At 37.9% G+C, this 20,455-nt stretch overlaps 1 protein-coding gene and 1 long non-coding RNA gene across 4 annotated transcripts in view; one reads left to right on the forward strand and one right to left on the reverse strand.

The window, feature by feature from the left end:
- LOC115896919 overlaps window positions 1-3,286 on the reverse strand; it is a 77,451-nt gene extending 74,165 nt beyond the window's left edge. The window contains exon 1 of the long non-coding RNA XR_004056838.1: window positions 2,731-3,286. This is a non-coding gene — a long non-coding RNA (uncharacterized LOC115896919). The remainder of the gene's footprint in view (window positions 1-2,730) is intronic.
- Window positions 3,287-3,370: 84 nt separating this feature from the next.
- Window positions 3,371-19,904, forward strand: FBXO30 (F-box protein 30). 3 transcript variants are annotated; one of them, XM_030929095.1, is made up of 3 exons: window positions 3,371-3,562; window positions 11,694-13,740; window positions 17,735-19,904. In XM_030929095.1, exons 2-3 carry the CDS (start codon window positions 11,710-11,712, stop codon window positions 17,936-17,938), a joined length of 2,235 nt encoding a protein of 744 aa, XP_030784955.1. In that variant the 5' UTR covers window positions 3,371-3,562; window positions 11,694-11,709; the 3' UTR covers window positions 17,939-19,904. The 3 variants fall into 3 exon arrangements, with proteins under 3 accessions (XP_030784955.1, XP_030784954.1, XP_010354871.1); XM_030929094.1 differs by lacking the exon at window positions 3,371-3,562 and adding an exon at window positions 3,577-3,825; XM_010356569.2 differs by lacking the exon at window positions 3,371-3,562 and adding an exon at window positions 10,238-10,275.
- The last annotated feature ends 551 nt before the right edge of the window (window positions 19,905-20,455 follow it).

Below are 20,455 nucleotides of genomic sequence, written 5' to 3' on the forward strand. Positions count from 1 at the left end.
CCAGTATCTACATGTGAATCTATATGTTTCACATATAAATTTGTGAAAAAGATAACAGTGCCATCTGGTACATGTAAAAGTGCTGAAAACAGTATTTGCTGTAGAGTCCTCTCAGAGAGGACATGGTATTAGAGCTGTATATTTAAGAAGTAGGAACCTCAGATTTACTGTGATCACAGGTGGCTTGGAATTGGACTGTGCATAGTGTTTGGTAGATAAAAGAAACAAATCAGGCTAAAATGAAAGATTTACTTTGAGCAACTGAAGACAGGAGTTGAGACTGTATCTCATGGGCTCTAGGTAGCCATCTGCTATGGTCTGAATGGTTTTGTCCCCGTCTCAAAAATTCATGTTGAAACTTAACCCCAATGCAACAGTGTTGGAAAGCATGGCCTTTGGGAGGTGACTGAGTTTTAAGAGCTCTGCCCTAATGAATGGGATTAGGTACCCTTATAAGAGGGCTTGGCAAAGGGAATTTTTACTCTTGCCCCTTCACCTTCTGCTATGAGGACAGAGCTTTACTCTTCTCCAGAGAAAGAGGCGTTCAATGTGCTATCTTAGAAGCACAGATGGGACCTTTACCAGACAACCAAACCTGCGCATGCCTTGATCTTGAACTTCCCAGCCTCCAGAATTGTGAGAAAATAAATTTTTCTTCTTTATAATTATAATTTCTTGTAATGTATAATTATCCAGTTTGTAATATTTTGTTATAGCAGCATAAACAGACTGTGACAGTTAATATTGAGTGTCAACTTGATTGACTTGAAGGATGTCAAGTATTGATCATAGGCATGTCTGTGGGAGTGTTGCTAAAGGAGAATAACATTTGAGTCAGTGGGCTGGGAAAGGCAGACCCACCCTTAATCTAAGTGGGGACCATCTAATCAGCTGCCATTGCAGTTAGGATATAAAGCAGGCAGAAAAACGTAAAAAGGCTAGACTGGCCTAACCTCCCGGCCTACATCTTTCTCCCATGTTGGATGCTTCCTGCCCTTGAACATCAGACTCCAAGTTCTTCAGTTTGGGAACTCAGACTAGCTCTCCTTGCTCCTCAGCTTGCAGATGGCCTATTGTGGGACCTTGTGATCGTGTGAGTTAATGCTTAATAAACTCCCTTTTATATGTATCTGCCCTATTAATTCTGTCCCTCTAGAGAACCCTGACTAATACACATACTAAGACACCATCCCATCGAGATGTCTGAATACAAAAATAACAAGATAAAATGAGTGTCTTAAGAAGAATTGTATTGATAGTGGATTTGAGATAGCAGACAGTGCAGGAGAAAGGACTGGTTAGGCAACAGCAGAAACCCAAATTTGTTTAAGACAGTAATGTTTAAAATAAACTTCAGCCACATTAAATTTAAAGGAGTTTGAGCAACGAACAATTCACGAATCAGGCAGCCTCCTGAGCCAGAGTAGGCTCTGAGACTCCAGCACAGCCACATGGTGGAAGATGATTTACGGACAGAAGGAAAGCGATGTACAGAAAACGGAACTGAGGTATACAAACAGCTGGATTAGTTACAGGTTAGGGTTTGTCTTATTTGAACAAGGTTCAAACAACCGGCTACATTTGATTGGCCAAACTCAGTGATTGACAGAAGTGTGGGCTATGGTCTGTTTACTCCTCCACTTATTATAGTTCACGGTGTACACAGAAACTTTTAGGCTGAACTTAAAATATGTAAGGAGGCTGCTTTAGGCTAAACTTGATTTAACAGTAACTAGGAATGAAGGTGAAAGAAAAAAAGGATTTTAAATAATTGTCTGTACATGGAAAATTATCGAGATGAAGGGACAAAGAAGACAATGACTGAATGACTCAGCCTGAGTGACTCAGCTTCAGGCGGGTGAGAGTGACCTCGTGTCAGCTAGGTGACTTAGTAGAAGGTAAAGCCCCAGATCTCAAAAAGTATAATTAGAGATTCACAGAATTTTAAAACTGGAAAGGGTTCTGGAGATAATCTATTTTAGATCCTTTATAAGAGGACAAAAAAAAAAAAAAAAAAAAAAGGCAAAAGAAAGGTCTGTGACTCAATCCAGGACAGTAAGCATGGAGGGGGGCCATAGTGTAGCAGCACCTACATCCTCTCGCACCAGGCCATCCTGCTTGTTTCCCCATCCTGACCATGTAGCTCTCCGGACAGTGGTTCTCAAGGTCTGAACCGAGGACCAGACCCTGTCTGCAGTCAAATTAGGCAAAATAAGGGAAACAGATAATTTTTCAAAAAGTTAATCATTTAAGGAATCAGTCTTTACTCTGTAATCTAAGTTCCTAACTCAATCTTTGTTTTAATTTACGTATCTGAAAAACCCACAGGTGTGAGAGTCATTTCTCTGTAGGATAGCAAGTTATGTGTGAGCTCTCTTTCCCAAAGCACAACAGCAGGGGGTAAAGAAGCAGCCACAAAAAGGATGACAACAGCGTTTTCCTGGCTCTGCCCCAATCCCCACTGCCAGGATTACAGCCATCTTCCCTTTGTTGTAATTCTCTTGGCATAGGGGTGGGCAGGAGTCCCGACAGAGGGGCAGGGGCGGGTGAGCGGCTCCCACCACCCAGAGCTCGGAATCACTGTCCCTCGGCCGCAGACCAAGGCTTGGCGGTGGCAGCTGGGGCGTGGACATCCATTCTTTGATATAGCCCTGTGGGATTTCTTTACTCCTCAGTCATATGTAAGGTACACTGCAAAAGCGGCTTCAAGCCCCCTCCCCAGCTAATTACCTTCCCGGAATGACGCCTCAGCCCCTCACAGAAGCAGACCCTAGTGGGCTGTCCCGTCTGAGCTCCAGAGAGGCTCTGCCGCCCGCCGGGATCCAGGGCTGCGTTCAGTCCCGGGGGACGTAAAACCCGACAGGGGATAACGGGTCACAGCACCGTCCTGGCACTAAGTCACGGGACTTGGGCACGCTGGGTTAGCCGGCGGGAAAGCCTGTGGCGGCAATCACCAAAGGTCGAGCAAGGGCTGACCCATTTCCTCCAAAAATGAGCCAAAGGGAAAGCAGTGCCCCGGAGTCAAGGGATCGGGGCTACTTCTCCTTCAACTAGCGGCGGGAACAAGTCATGCTACTGGGGCCTGTTTCCTCAATTGTAAAATGAGGGTTCTAGGATTCCCTCTAGGAATGTAAGATTCTAAAATCGAACAGGCTTTGGTAGCACCGCCGGGCGGAGCCTCACGGGGCGCCGCTGGAATGCAACGACAGGACTCGCCACAGCGGGAGCTCTCTCCAGACCCTACTCTGGCCACGTGGCTGCGAGGTCAGAGGGCAGCGTGCGCGTCCCCGCCGGGCCTGCGTGCGAGTCCCCGCCCAGCTGTCTGCAGAAGCCGGGCCGGGTGGGCGGGGCGCAGCGGGGCGGGGCGCGCGAGGAGGGCGGCTGCCTCTGGAGTAGGCCGGCTGGAGAAGAGAATAGGCGGCTGCCCGGCTGGGGAAGAGGGGTGGAGGAGGCGGACCGGACGGCTGTGTGGGGTACAGAGCGTCGCCGGGACAGAGCGGAGCAGCTGGGCACGGCGTCCAGGGCAGCTAGGGCCTGGGCCGAGGTTTGGCCGCGCTGGCCGGTGAGTGTCGGGAGGCCCGCAGGGGAGGCCGGCGCCGTCCGCGCTGCGGCGGGGACCGAGGCGGCGGCCGGGCAGTTAGAGGCCCGCAGCCGGGATCGAGGCGCTGGCGCTGGCGACCGTGGAGTCGACGGGCCCGGCCTGGAGTGGAGGAAAGGCGGCTGACCCCGGTCCGTGCGCGTCCCGGGTCGGCCGTCCGGTCGCGCTGAGAAGGCGTCCGTGGCGCTGGTGTCCGCGCCCGGCCGCATGCCGGGCCAGCCGTTGAGGTCAGCAAATGGCGACTCGAGCCCCTAGGGCACCGACCTCTGTGTTCCCCCCAGTTTGTGTGTCTGTGTAGTGGGAAGGGACGAAGGAGGAGTTAAACTTAGGGAACCCTAAGCTTCTTGTTCAGTCTGGCTTTTAGAAACTTGGGTTCTTTGGGGACAAACGGGTTAAAGTAAGACTAGGGAGGCATCATCCACTATCTGCACGGGATGAGCAAAGTTGGTAACTTTTCCATTCATGGAAGTGAGAGGATCTTATCCTTAGCCTCTGTCGTTATTAAAGGGAAACTTCCTTATTTTGCAGACCTGAGGTTATTTGTGTTGTTCCAAGACCTGCACCTTGGAACTGCTTTGCTTGGAAGGGGTTTATAGAGCGCATGCTGAATTCAGAGTAATCTGCCAATATGTTTTTAACGTGTGTATTTGGGAGTATAGAGGCAAAGAGGCAGAACAGTATGTATTTACCATGGTCCTAATACTCCATTTCCGTCTCCCTTTCTCTTGTTTTTCTTTTTGAGCCCTGTCGTAAGTCCCAAATAAAAGATGCCTGGGAACGAATTGACCTTTTATTCCATGATTACTTCGTTGACTCTGATCCAAGATGAAGTTATTTATGGGCATTATGATATCGGTGTAGATTAAGTTAAAACTCTTTTAATACAAAATCCCAAACTTTTTAAATTTCCATTTGCTCAATTTCAATACTGTTTGTTCTTTAGAGACCTATGTAAATTATATTAACAGGTTTTGCATTTGCTCATACTAAGGTTTTCCAAAGCAGTCAAGTTGTTGACATGGCAAAAGGAAAAGAGTAGCATAAAATAAACCTTTAGGGTTTTTCAGAGGGTTAGATTTCAATATGCGGTTTCCGCTGAATCACTCTTCTTAATGCTTAGTCACTGTTTCACATCACAGAAGTTTAATTGGGGGTAACATGGTGTTTTGCTAACTTTTTAAATTGCCAGTTTGTTTTTACCTAGCACTGTAGTGCCGTGACGTAACTTTTTTTTTTTTTTTTTTTTTTTTTTTTTTTTTTTTTTTTTAAATTCTGGAAATGGTGGAGTTTCGTGAATGCTATAAGAGAACTGAGGTTTCCAATATAGGCACACTTAATGTATACCAAGTGTACTAGGTATTTAATTTCAATCCAGTATTTCTCCCGGTCTAGCATTGGGGGACTTCTAAAAAGTGTCCTAATATATCATTAAAAAGCAATATTATATAGGTAATGATAGCGTGTATAGAGAGGTACCTTAAGGTCACCAAAATAGGCATTGGTTAATGCTTACTGTTTGATATAACATGTTTCTAAGATGTGAATATTTTAATGGGTAAGCCCTATGCTATTCCGTATGATTTTGGATAAATCTTTTAATTCAGTTCCTAAGACTGCTTATTTGATAAAAGGAGTTAGTACATACTATAGAATGTCATTGTATTTGTAGAATTTTTTGACATAAAACAATTGAGTCAAAGGCTGTATAAAATGTAAATTAAATTCAAATTCAGTGTGATGAACTAGAGGAGACTGGCCTTAAACAAGTTGCTTCTATATTTTAGGTAGGTAGATGTTAGATACAGACAAGCGGATCAGTTAAAACCCAGTCTATGAAAATCTTTTTTTTAAAGAATGGGTAATGTTATTACTAGGTAGTTCCTCATATGATTGCATTTAATTAATGATCTCATAAAAATAATTACACTTACAATTTTTGTGTATGTAAGTGTGGCTGTTGTGCAAATCGAAGTACATCTGGTTTCTGAGAACTGCATGTTTATATCCTATTGGACATACACATAATTGTAAACAACCTTTATAAAGTTCTAGATTGTTTCCAGAGTAAAGTAATTGCCTCAAGGTCACTAAGCTGAGACTCCTTGGAAGCCCATTCCCCCATGTCGTGTTACCTGTTTTGATAAACTGAGTTCTGCCATTTGGGTGGATTATTTTTATCTGAGTATCAACTCAAATAGGTTCTAGTCTGAGTATTAAATATTTATTAATACTATTTCAATTTCCTGTGTAAGTCTATGATCGTTTCATTTGCTTATTTAGTGGAGAACATTGCAAATAGATTTCGCTTTAGAGTATGCTACTCATGACCATGACCATATTTAGAAATGAAGAATATATGTTTTGATATATCTGGAACAATAAAACGTAAAAAAAAATCCGTATAATTAAGTCATCCATTTTATAAATGAAAACGAAAGTTTAATAAAAGAATGTATACATTGTAATCCATTTAGCCATTTGGGATTGAAAGCTACTGCTTTGAGTTGGTAATTTAAGGATAATGTCTTTTTGATTTTGTCTAACCACTGCCCCCCAAACCCACCTCTTTTTAAACCGTAAGATAAGATGCCTAACTGAGGTATAGATTTATTATCATTTTTTAAAGCTGAGTGCGTCTGATAAACAGTCAGTAGAGGTACTATGCACTAGTACCTCTGGACTTTACAAGGGATGAGATTTGCACTGGAAGAGCTTATAACTGATTGCTAAATTTGAAATTTCATTTGTGGACTTAACTTGTAATAATGGTTAATTAATTGAACAAATCTGTCTGTAGTTATATCAGCCTTACATTGGAACAGTATATTACTGTTTTAAGTATATTTTATTTAATACCATGTTAATTGTAATACTAAGCTGTAGGCTGATAGCACTTCCTATTTTGAACTTCTTTTTCTCACTCTATTCAGGCACCTTTGCATGTGTAGACCTTAATCTCTTCCTTTCTTTTTGAACCCAGTGCTTCTGTATTCATTTTTTTTTTTTTCCAGTAATTGGTCTGCAGGTTTGATTAAGGAATTAAAATAGTAGAAAAATATAAGGTAAATGCTTCTTCCTGTGTTTCTCATATTATTATTATTTAAGATTTTAAAACAATGGAAGGTTGAAACTAACTTTCTCTGATTCGCTTTTTTAATAGATGATTTGTCTTACTCCATATATAATGCCTGAAACATATTACTTATGTGCTCAACATATGTTTGAGCACCATTGACTTTTTATGGCCAGTACAATGAAGTAATTTTGATTCAATTTGATTGATGCCAGATCTGTAAGCTATTTTTATGTGGAATATGTAGTTTTCCATGAAATGAAGACTCTGATTTGTCCATTTCATTATTTTCTTATATTATAATTATTCATGTATTTAACACAAATGAGTCTCTAATTGAGGCAGAATTTTGAATGTAGGGAGCATAAGAATGAATGAGACAGAGATGATTCTGACTTTCATGGAGCTTATAGTTTTCCTGTGGAAATAGATATTAAACAAAACGATGACTTAGAGTTGTCACTAGTATTACCAGGGAAAAAGGCAGTGTGTAATGAGTATACACAATATGGGATCCATACCTTGTCTTTGGAGTATGTGGAAAAGGAACACATAAGCGGAGATTTAGGGTTGAGGCAGCAGGGGTGTGTGGGGGAGGAAAAGATATGTGTATCTGTCTGTGTATTAGAGGTAAAGGCAGACATTAGGAACAGCCTTGAAGCAGCAGGTTATTTTGAATACATTAGATGGCTCTTATATTTTAAAATCATGCTAATTTGCACTTCTTTATATTTACTTACCTCCTTATGTATTTTAATGAATTTTTAAAAATACTTTTTTGAGGGCAATGTATTTATGCCTTTAATGATAAGATCTCATTTCATTATATGGGAAAATGCCATGTCTTAGAACTATTTTTATGAATTGCTTGTCAGCCACAGAGTATGAGTTGGCAAAGAACTTCTCTTAGAGAAAATTGAAAGAATTGAAAACATTTGATGATTTACTAATATTTTCAGGTCCAGCGAAACTTTTCCAATAATTTAAATTCAATGTGTAAATTATTAGAGATGTTAGTTGTTTTCTACTGTGCCTGCTGTGTAACTGATAAATAAGAGATTGATGTTTTTCAACCTGTTCTACAGGATTTACAGGCAATTGCAAAATACTTTATAAAGGCATGTTTAATTTGATCGTAGTGGTCTTGATTAGGTGGAGGATGGATCTAGGAGAGTTTTAAATTCTGAAGCTGAGGGTTCTATTCTCAGAATACTCTTCGTATTGACTACTGTATTTTCTTAATTTTTTTCTTAATATAGTTAATAGGAAAATGGAATTGAAATTCACTCCTCATTTGTATGGCTATTTTAAGAATTGTTAAATTTAGTAATGTAATGTTCCGTACACTTATACTGAGCATTATCTATGTAAATTATTCTTCAAATAATTTAAAACATATATATTCAAAGCAGAGTAAAATGCTAGTATAATTGGAAGAGACCAAAAGACTTTCTTGACCACAGGAGTGATTAAGTACTGGGATAAACTACAAGCAAAGTTGTGTAATCTCCATTACTCACATAACGTCTTAACATTGGATCACCAGTTACAGAAGTGCCGCCTTGTTTTTAAACTTTTATAAGTAAACATACCTGTTATTGTCCATGGATGTTGATCGGACATGGAGCTAGAACGTATAGTCCTAGCTCTGCCACTTACTAGGTAGATGACCTTGGCAAATCAGTTACTCTTTCTGAACCTCAGTTTCCTCCAGGTTGTTATAAAGACATGTAAAGAAGGATAAAATAGGCACATAATTACTGTTCTCTCTTCCTTCTAAGTCTACTTCAGAAAATAATAAATGTTATGAACTTGTTGCTATGAATGCTTTTTTAAAACCTTATTCAAAGGGGGATGGATAGTGTAAAAGAGACTGTCTAACTGAAGCTTGACTACTTTCCTTCTACCTTTGAAAATTATGGCTGTTTTTGCTTTTAACTCAGACCCTGTTTCAAGCAGTCGCTATTTTAAGCACTTTTGAATTAAGTGATATTTTTAAGATGTGTTTTCCCTGGTGGTGTCATGTGATAGTGTGTACAGTAACATAAAGTGTCCCTAAAAGTTCTGAGAGCACTGGTTACTTCTGTTGAAACTGCTTGTATTTTTAGGTTTCTCCCTTAGTAACAGTCAAGCTTGTAACCTTCAGCATGTGAGATCAGCTCAGTCTAGTTCTTGCAAAATAAGAAAGCTACAGCTGTTTTCACAATCTAATCACTCAGTAAGATTTGTTGTAATTCTTAATAAAGTTTCTCTTTAAATGTCCGGTTAATTTTCAAATGTTTGTCACTAGTCTTTTCCTATATGACTATTTTAGTATGTCTATTTTTATAGTTCTATACTTATCTTTAAAATTCATGAAGATAAACATTTAAAAATATTCAACTCATAATTTGTAATTTTTAACACAATTTAAAAATACAATTTTGTTGTTGAGTATGTACCTTGTCTTTTCTTTGACATCATTGAACACCATAATATCAACTTGGAACTTTTCTACTGAATCAAGAAAAACTCTGTTGATATGATTCAGGTACACTTTTGTTCTTCTAGCTTGAGGAAACTCATGCCTCAACTGGAGAAAAAGATAATAGCAATTGAGGAGTGATTAATTAGTTACCTGGAACCAAGATAGATTTTATGGAAAACTATGTCATAGGGTTAACAATCTCTTATGCACTGAGGTGAAGAAAACAGGGTAAGAATCACCTTCCTGTCCAGAAAATTCTTATCTACTACAATGCAATTTAATTTTGGAAATGTTGAACTGAGTTGCCCGTGCCATATACAAGTAGAAATATATCATAAGTAATCCATTGTAGAGAGTGAAGAGGAGTTTGAAAGAGGAATCTGGGCAGGATGTATAGATGCATTTTCAGCATATGTGTGGTAATTGAAACTTTTGGAGAAAATGAAAGCACCCAGGGAGAATGTACAGAATAAGCAAAAAAATGACACAAGCCCTGAAGAAATGCAATATTTAAGTAATTATTATTGAGGAATAGTTAAGAAAACTAAGGGTAGAAGAAAGACTGGAGTGACATCATGAAAAATAAGAGGATGTAATAGTCCCAAAATAAGAGATTAGTCATCATCACGATATAATGGCCACAGAAGATGGGGTCTGGAAAAATATGCCCTCCAGATTTAGTATTGAGGTTCTCAGCAGAGCAGTTTTAATAGGGGTAGTAAAAATAGAACCAGAATAGAGAGTTAAAGGACATATAGGAGATTAGAAGTTTTTTGGTGGTATTTTTCTTTAGAAAGCTTGACTGGATAAGAAAAAAAAAATGGTGGCAAAGGGCGGATGTTATGTTATTTCAATTATTATTATCACTTTTTGATACAGAATCTCCCTCTGTCACCCAGGCTGGAATGCGGGGGTGCACAATCATGGCTTACTGCAGCATTAATCTCCTGGGCTCAATTGAGCCTCCTGCCTTGGCTTCCCAAGTAGCTGGGATTACAGGTGCATGTCACTATGCCTGGCTAATTTTTTGTTTTTGTTTTGTAGAGAGAGGGTCTTACTATGTTGTCCAGGCTGGTCTTGAACTCCAGGCCTCAAACGACCCTCCTATCTTGGCCTCCCGAAGTGCTGGGATTACAGGTTTGAGACACCATGACTATTATTTCAGTTTTTAAAAGTTAAATAATCTTTTAAGTTTTTATTGCTAATAGGAAACACGCCAGTAAAGAAGTTGATTATACTAAAAATACATTGAATAGACTAATTGTAATTAAGTCAATATATTATGGTTAGACTTTTATTTTTGATATAAAACTTTTCTTTATAAAAGTTACAGTGCAAATTTTAAAGCAGGAAAGACTTAATCCTTTCATGTTATTTTATAGAACTATTTCTCTGCTTAAAATTCTCAGTGACTTCCAGTTGTAAAAGTGTGAACTCTTTAGAGCACCATAAAGCACTCATCATGATTTGCCTTATTCCTTTCTGGCCTCATCTCTTACAGATACCTTGCATTTTTCCCTGTGATTCAACAGTACTAGGGAACTTGAGGTTTTGCTAATTCATGCTTTTTGGTATTTGCATTTGCTATTACTTCAGCATTGAATGCCTCTCGTTTTTACCAGTTTACGCTCCCGTACTTAAGACTTCTCTTTCAAGACTACTGTGAATTATTCTCTAATCCCTACTCATATTGATTATTATCTTCTCTATTGGTACCATTTTACTTCTGTCATATGGACCACATAAAAACGACACTTTTTACTGTCTTTGACATCTTGCTGTAGCTTTTTGAGAGGAGGCACTGTGACTTGCTAATCTTCATATTGCCACACCAAACACAGTGCCTGATCCATGATAAACAATAAATAGGCATTTAGTGAATGAATGTGACCCTCAAAAGTAAGTGATTTGCCCACAGCCACAGAGCTTGAGCTACAACTTTTATATCTGGATAAATTCCTTGTATGTTCTAATTAAGACTTAATTTGTTGCAGAATTTATTAAGTCATATATAGAAGGAAGGATTAATAGATGAAATCTTAAATGAATTCATTTAGAAGGGATAAAAAGAAAACTTCTAATAAAGTTTTAAATACATCAATGAAATTCATACTGTTCTCTTTTAGTAATATGAGGTCTCTGCAATGTGGGGTACAATCAAAATCAGTTTAGTTGAAATTAGAAAGATAAAAGTGAAAACACTCTGAAATCTAAAATGCACATTAACTTGTTTTTAACATTATATAGTATACAGTATTAGAATTTAAATCATATATTTTGAAACTTTTGCCCTTTTAGGCATATTGTTATATGGCATATAAAAATGAGCCCTTATGACATTCTGTAGTATTGAATTGTTACTAGAATATAAGTGCTTACATCCTTTCAAGACATTGATTATATGTAAAATTAACTGGTTAAGTATGTTTATTTTATATATGTCATCCTAAAATAAACCAAGATATTAGATACATTAGTGATTTAATTATTAAACAATTTTGAAAAATCAACAATTTTTTGGCTAACTTCTTATCTTTTTCCATTTCATCAACCAGAGCTGTGCTAGCCATTATGGAGGAGCAGCTGCAGCATTCCCATTGTGTGAACTGTGTCAGTAGACGGTGCATGACTAGACCAGAGCCTGGGATTTCCTGTGATTTGATTGGTTGTCCATTGGTTTGTGGTGCAGTTTTCCATTCTTGTAAAGCTAAAGAGCATCGACTTTTGTGTCCATTTGAACGAGTGCCTTGCTTAAATAGTGACTTTGGATGTCCGTTTACCATGGCCCGAAATAAAGTTGCTGAACATCTGGAAATGTGTCCTGCAAGTGTAGTGTGCTGTACTATGGAATGGAATCGATGGCCAGTTAGTTATGCAGACCGGAAATCATATGAAAATCTAAGCAGAGATGTTGATGAAGTGGCACAATTGGATATGGCCTTGGCTCTTCAAGACCAAAGGATGCTCTTAGAATCCCTCAAAGTAGCCACCATGATGTCAAAAGCAACTGATAAAGTATCCAAACCTAGAGAACAAATCTCAGTTAAATCAAGTGTCCCAGAAATACCACATACTAATGGTTTGGTGTCTGTTGATGAAGAATCTTATGGTGCACTTTATCAAGCTACTGTAGAAACAACCAGAAGTTTGGCTGCTGCTTTGGATATCCTGAATACTGCTGCAAGAGACATTGGCATGTTAAATACAAGTATCCCAAATGACATGGATGAAGAGCAAAATGCGAGAGAAAGCTTAGAGGATCAAAACTTGAAAGACCAAGATCATCTTTATGAGGAGGAGATAGGAGCAGTAGGTGGAATTGACTACAATGACACAAATCAGAATGCCCAGTCTGAACAAAATGGTTCAAGTGATTTATTATGTGACTTGAATACAAGTTCTTATGACACTTCGGCTCTTTGTAATGGCTTTCCTTTGGAAAATATATGTACCCAGGTCATAGACCAGAATCAGAATTTACATGGTGATTCTAAACAAAGTAACTTAACAAATGGAGACCGTGTGGCATCAGATGGCACTTCAAAACCTTCCAGCTCAGTTGAGGTAGCAGCACAACTTAGGGAAATAATACCATCCAGTGCTTTGCCTAATGGCACAGTTCAGCATATCCTCATGCCAGATGATGAGGATGAAGGTGAATTGTGTTGGAAAAAAGTAGACTTAGGGGACTTGAAGAATGTGGATGTCTTATCTTTCAGTCATGCTCCTTCATTCAATTTTCTTTCTAATTCATGTTGGTCTAAACCAAAGGAAGATAAAGCAGTAGATACATCAGATTTGGAAGTTGCAGAAGATCCCATGGGCCTCCAAGGAATAGATCTGATCACAGCAGCGCTGCTGTTTTGTCTAGGAGATTCTCCAGGAGGTCGGGGTATATCTGATAGCCGCATGGCTGATATTTATCACATTGATGTTGGGACTCAGACTTTTTCACTTCCATCTGCAATATTAGCTACGAATACAATGGTTGGGGAGATAGCTTCAGCTTCAGCTTGTGATCATGCCAATCCACAGCTTTCAAATCCAAGTCCATTTCAGACACTTGGGCTGGATTTAGTATTGGAATGTGTCGCTAGGTACCAACCCAAGCAGCGTTCAATGTTTACCTTTGTGTGTGGACAGTTATTTAGAAGGAAAGAATTTTCTTCCCATTTTAAGAATGTGCATGGTGACATTCATGCTGGACTCAATGGCTGGATGGAACAGAGGTGTCCTTTAGCTTACTATGGTTGTACCTATTCTCAGCGTAGATTTTGTCCATCAATACAAGGAGCGAAGATTATACATGATCGCCATTTGCGGTCATTTGGAGTTCAGCCATGTGTATCTACAGTATTAGTGGAGCCTGCTAGAAACTGTGTGTTGGGATTACATAATGACCATCTAAGTAGTCTTCCTTTTGAGGTCTTGCAGCATATTGCAGGCTTTCTTGATGGCTTCAGTTTATGCCAGCTCTCATGTGTATCCAAGTTAATGAGGGATGTGTGTGGCAGCCTGCTTCAGTCTCGTGGCATGGTCATACTGCAGTGGGGGAAAAGGAAGTATCCAGAAGGAAATTCATCATGGCAGATAAAAGAAAAGGTTAGTGTAATCTTTACAGCCTTTTATTTGACATAAAGAGGGCTTTCGTAATACTGCTGAATTAATACAATTAATATCTTGTTGAGAAATTGACCATTCCCTAAAACTTACTAAATCAATGTGATGACAGAATTTTTTTAATGGAAATTAGTAATGAACTAGGATAGTTAGAATTGTTTGCCATAATTATAGGTTTACTAGAACTAGATTATAATCTAATATGGCAGAGACCACTTATGTTTCTCAATTTTTCTATAACAACTCTTTTTTGTTTGGATCCATTTTACCATCTTCTAATTTGGACTCCATCTGAAAAATTTGCATCATAAGATAATGGAGGAAGTAAGAAGAGGGTTTTTTTCCTGCTTGTAATTGTTTCTCCATTCTATGGCCATTTCGTTCTTAGGTTTCAGGTATAACCTAAATAGCGAGAGATGAGAAAAAGTTATAACTACGACTGTGGTCATATATTAAAGTGACCAGAGGAACATAAATGGATGAATGAGGAAATGCTTTAGGGCTCGTGTGAGAAAACAGTAGGGCAGTAGGATTTGATATTTTGGGTGGGGACTCGGTTTAGTGAAGTCCAAAGAAGTGATGCATACTGTATTGGAAACTTGAGCTGGAGATTTAGGCAGACCTAAGCAAATCTAAGCTACACCATTTTCCTTCTGTGATACCCTACTTTTGCTCAGCTTCTATTTGGCACTACTCAGTAGGAACTGGAAGGCATTACAGATATCTTTGATTGAAGGTGTTTTTTATTTTTGAACACTTACAATATGAAACTTTTACATTTTCTAAAGTGGAAACAATTGTGATAAACTTTACATTTAGTTGCACAGCACTCAAACTGGTTACTTTATTTGTAGCACCTTTAGGTTTTCTTTCATTCATTGCACTGATTTTTCAGAATTCTACATCCACTTGGTTTCCCTGAGGCTTTGACCAATAAATGATCACACAAATTGTTTCATGATTTTTTTTTTCCAAAAGGGAATTTCTGATGGCAGAAAGTTTCTACCACTTGTGTTTGTGTGTATTTTTGTTTTCCCTATGATTTTGTATCTTTTCTTCTCTTTGGGATGGGACACTCTTAGTATGGTCTTTTTATCTTTGCCTGCTAGTATTGACATATGGAGTGAAATGTTTTTTTGGGGATTCTGTAATCATTCCTGCAGAAAATCTCACCTACTCTTCAAATTTAACTCGCCATCGTTTATATAGATTACTCACACATCTGTATCCTAGCCATTTGCTCCACTGAACTCCCAGACACTATACACAAGCATCTACTGGACATTTCCACTTGATTGCCCTACAGCTTTCTCAAACTCAACATATCCAGCCTACTCCAGTCCTCCCCCTCTTAGTCTGAGAAAGTGGCACCATCCTCACCAAGTTTCCTAAACCAGGAATTCAGGAGTTATGTTGACTGCTTTTTCTCCCCCCTTTGTTTTTATTCAGATAATCATGAAGTCCTGTTTATTTTCCCTTTCTCGTACCTCTCAGGTTTGCTTCTCTGTTTGCACTGCCATTTCCCAAGTTCAGTCCCAACTTTAGTAGTCTCCTGGACTACAACAACAGCTTCCTTCTAACTGGGTTCCTACTTCCATTTGGGCCCTTCTACAATATATACACAAGAGCTAATGTGATATATATTTTCTTGAATACAATTCTTACACTGTCACTGCAGTGCTTAAAAACGTGTTTAATATTTGTTCATCACCCCGGGATAGAGTCCAGCTCCTTAATAAAACATTTGAGACTTTTCGTAATCTCATCTTTATCTTTTCACTTTCCTTTTCATTTTATACTGTAACCACGTTGATTTACTGACAGTTCCCTAATGTTTTTTCTTGCATTAAGTCTTTAAAGTATGCCATCCCTAATACTCACACTTGAGCACCTGCAATATGCTACTCAGTGTGCATTAGTACTTGTATTAACTTACATAATCCACTGTCCCCATTTTACAGACAGAGGTTAAGTAAGCTTGCCAACTAATTGACTTAGGAAACTGGTTTCTCCATCTTTTGATCTTCATCTTTCTTGCTGTGTCCTGCTTACTCTTCAGGTTTTACCTCCTGAAGATAGCTTCTTGGCACCCAAACCCTGACACCTTCTGAGAGTTGCACTGCTCTGTGTTCCTGTGGTGCTCCATTAAATACCTCTACTAAAGCACTCACTGTGCTGTTGTGAAATTGATTGATCAGTTTCAGTCGCTAGACTATAAATTCCTTGAGAAGTGGGACTCTCAGGGAACCAAAATACTCCCTTGCATAGCAGCTACTATGTAGTAGGCACTCAGTAAGTACTTGATGCGTACTTGGATGAAAGATGGGTCCATTACTAAGAAACCTTGTAATCAGCAGGGGGAGTCATACATTTTCTTTTGCCTGCTTTTCCTAAGTTTGTTTCAGCAGACTCTCAGTTGTACGGAAGTAGAGAGACTGCCTGTCTCCATTGAATCTTTCAGCTAATTCACCTGCCAAAGCTTAAGGAAAACTCCTAATGCCTTTGTAGTTTTGTGAGCATAGGGAATGGTAAGGGAGGCTAGTGACATCTATACTATCACTAGGCCTTCACTGACTCCTGGGAAATTACTCCGTAAAGGGTATTTGATCATAACCCTAAGGAGTATAGGAGGTACCCTTGTGCTGAACAGTGGGGACTTTCTATTGCTAGTTGACAAATAATTGGTTTCCCACAAAATTTGAAGACATCTAGCCACCCCGAGAAGATATTACCTTGCTTTCCTGAGAAGCAATAAATGCTGAGGGTTTTGCTTAAATCTGGCACTCTCTAAAGCAGGGGTGTCCAATTTGTTGGCTTCCCTGGGCCACATTGGTAGAAAAAAATTGTCTTGGGCCACACATAAAATATACTAACTATAGCTGATGAGCTAAAAAAAAAAAAAATTCAGATAACGTTTTAAGAAAGTTTACGAATTTGTGTTGGACTGCCTTCAAAGCTGTCCTGGACCACATGCTGCTCACGGACCCCGGGTTAGACAGGCTTGTTCTAAAGCATCTGCTGTTCAACGCGTATAAATTGTTCCCTGTATCAACATTTGCCTGTTGATACACTTAGCAGGGATGCCTAGGCCTGTCCTACCCCATTCATGCTTGTTATCTAGGTCTGTCCTGCTCTGCATTCATGCTTATTACTTATGTTCAGGTAGCTATATGTTTCAGTTGTAAAGATGACGGGCATGGGGCACAGTCTTTGCTGGACTAATAATTTGACAGTGCTTTAGGGCCTAGAGCTGTTGGGTGGACAAAAGGGGAAGAAGCCAATATTTTTACCTACAGACATGAATAGGGATGGCAGGTGAATATTTTGCCTAGAAACATGTTTTACAATGATATGAACTAAAATAGGATCCACTTTATAAATATTATTTTTATATAAAATTTCAGAGCGATTTTGAACAAATCAAAGTACTTGAATATTATTAAGCACCTTTAGTACTTGAGAACAGCAGGAAAATAAGCTTACCTTGGCATACAATATTCTAGGGTATTTTTTAGTACTGATAGTATAAATAGGAATGGGAGAGAAAAATCTGGAGGAAAAAAATAACACTTGCATTGTATCTCCAGAGTGTGGTTAGTTCTAGATAGCCAGTCGGAGAGTATGAAAGAATAGTGTGCAGTACATAATATTTTAGGAAATGGCTCTGAATTTGTGCAGTTTTAATTTTATAAAAATCATTTTGTAAGCCAGATTGGGGTGTGATTTTTAATACTGAGTTTTGTCTTTCATTGTTTTTAAATTTATTGAAGTCATAATGTCATAGAAGTGATTTACCTTGTAAATATTTGACAGATATATTTGTATCCAAAAGGATTTACCAATTTTTAATTTTATAGCTATTTGAAACTTTATATTGGATGCTTCTGCAATAGCAGAAATGTACGCAGGAGCAAAAAGTGTGTTTTGATTCTCTACAAATTGACTTGTTTAAATCTAAAGTAGAATTTTCTTGTAGGTATGGCGATTTAGTACTGCATTTTGTTCTGTTAATGAATGGAAATTTGCTGACATCCTAAGCATGGCTGACCACTTGAAGAAATGCAGTTACAATGTTGTCGAGAAACGGGAGGAAGCAATCCCTTTGCCATGTATGTGTGTGACACGAGAACTCACTAAAGAAGGACGTTCACTACGCTCAGTTTTAAAACCTGTACTTTAAAAGTTGTAATTTTACTTGCACATATATGCAAGCACCTAGTATAATTTCTTTGTAATATGTGAAACTTTATTAATGTATTAAATATTACAACTAGCTAAATTTATTGTCACTATGTATATAATGTTTTGAAGTGACATCTATTTTTATAAAGTACTGTTTAGTTGGAAAAAGTTGCCTTAATGTTTGAAATGTGTGAAATTTGTGGAACTTGCTGGACAGGGTGATTTAATTTTTAGCTGCATAATTTTAAGAATTAGTATTTTCAGTGGTGTGCATATTTTTGGTTCCTAAATTTTTGCTTCTTAAACTAAAAATATCCTGACCAATTTATTCCTTGTTTTCTGTGGGTTGCAACCCATGCAATCAAAAAGCAAAACTTTGATTCAGATTTTTTACAGCATAGGTTTTTCATATAAAAATATTCTCAATTTCTTAAGCACTGCCATAAGATCATCATAATGTTTTTGTTTTTTAGTGCTTCCCTATACAATTGTTAATGCACAAATGATCTCTAATATATACTTACATATGTAAAATCGTAAAGTTTGATAATGCAGTTTATCATGTTTTAAAAATAATCCACAAAGATGTTTTTAATCTCATATACTTACAATTCAACACAGAGTGACCATGTGCAGCTTTCTTTTTTTGTTAGATGCCACATCCAAAGACTCATCGCAGTGTGTTATATGACAGGACAATGCAAAAACAAGCAAACAAAAAGCAAGCCTGTGAATATACTGTAATTTGAAACTGCTCCGGGTATTACATATTTGCTGGATATCTAATGTTTTAAAAGATAATATACCTCATTTTAAGTTTGAATTGGGCATATTGTATAAATTTCAAATATTCAGAATGCAAAGGGCTTAACTATTAAATTTTTGCCTTTTGATGTTTATAAACATCACAACTGTGTTGTTTTAAGACATTTAAAAACATGAAATTTGTTATCTTTGTAAAATGACAATCATGTAGAAACGTGTTTCGGTTGACAATCTCTTTGAAACGTTTCCAAGTTAATTTCCCATAGGCTTCACCACCAAGGAAGGAAGAATTGCATCTTTGCGTAATGGTCAAGGTATAATGCAAAAATATACCTATTCTTGAAGTAGTTTATTATAGTTTTCAAATTGATTTATACCATTATTAACCTGATGTGGTCTGCTTAAAAAATGAATATATCAGTGTTTAGAAATAAATTGCAGAGGTGGGGATATATACTTAAACGATTTGTCTTTAGCATTTGGTAGTCTGAAATGGTGACAGATTACTTGTTAAAATTGTGAAAACTCTGTTGTGTCCTTTCTTCCTACATTTGTCCCTGAGAGTGCTCTATGATTACTAGGTTCTTGATTCCCATATATGGCAATCGGGCAGAGGCGTTCCTTGGGCATTAGAGAGTTCCGAAGCTTAAGATTTGTTTTGGTTGGGTCAAGTCCTTAGTACAGTTGAAAAATATAGCATTAAAGACTAATCAATTGTTTTGCCTCACCAGTCATTTTAAATAGTAGAGTACTTATTTCTCAGTGCTTAAAATTTCTTTTTCAACTGTGAGATTGAATAAACAGTCTGTATTTCTGTGAAAAAAAACAAAAAAATATACAATACCATAAAATATAACTCTACCTTTTAAAGTTTTGCCGAAGAATATGTCTGTGGTTAGGATAGCACAAGCATTAACTTTTGTTTTATAGTTATGCTTTTTAAAATTCATTGGTTTCAAATTTAGACTTCTTATTTCCACACTGGATTATGAGATATTTAATAATTTTCCACCTTATATTTCTTTTACACATTTTGCTGTTCTCTTTTTTGTTACTATTATGCCACCATACCATTTTGTTAAAATGTTTTCTTTGTGAAACATTTGTTCAAGTTCTAATAAAATTAATATTTTCCCTTAACATGGCTCAATACCTTTAAAAGCTTCATTTAAATAAAATTTTAATACTTGTTTGACAAATTCCAACACAATCATATTGTTTCTGTAGTGTGGATTTTCTGCATGTTATGGTAGTTGTTGATTATCATTGCTCACACATGTTTTACTAGTGAACCTTAATTTTTTAAAAATATGAGACACTCATTAGTTAGCTTTCTCTGATCGTTCAGTGTCTCGAAAGTAATACCACCTAAGTTCACTGAAAGGTGGAAGAGTTTCTAGCATGGTTATATCTCTAAAAGTTGTCATGGAAACTATCTGTCTCTCCTCTTAAGTATGAAAAGGTTTGTATGTTGGCCTAATAGATTGTACTTTGAGAAGTCATCATTGATTCGTTAGTCTTTGCTAAATAGCAAGGTAAAAGGCAAGCATCAGGATGGAGGGAAGTATTTGAATTCACTTTTATCCTCTGCCTCCTTCCCCAATACTGCCTGTTAGCTTAATCTTTCTGCCTCCCTTCCTCTCCCAGGACCCAGGAATCTGTTTTAACAAGATCTCCAGGTGATTCTAATGCACAAGAGTCATCTCATTCTCTTGTTTAGTGGTTGTGTAGAGTCGTGAACATATTCAGA

This window comes from Rhinopithecus roxellana, chromosome 4, assembly GCF_007565055.1.
Source record: "Rhinopithecus roxellana isolate Shanxi Qingling chromosome 4, ASM756505v1, whole genome shotgun sequence".
NCBI classification, from domain to species: Eukaryota; Metazoa; Chordata; class Mammalia; order Primates; family Cercopithecidae; genus Rhinopithecus; species Rhinopithecus roxellana.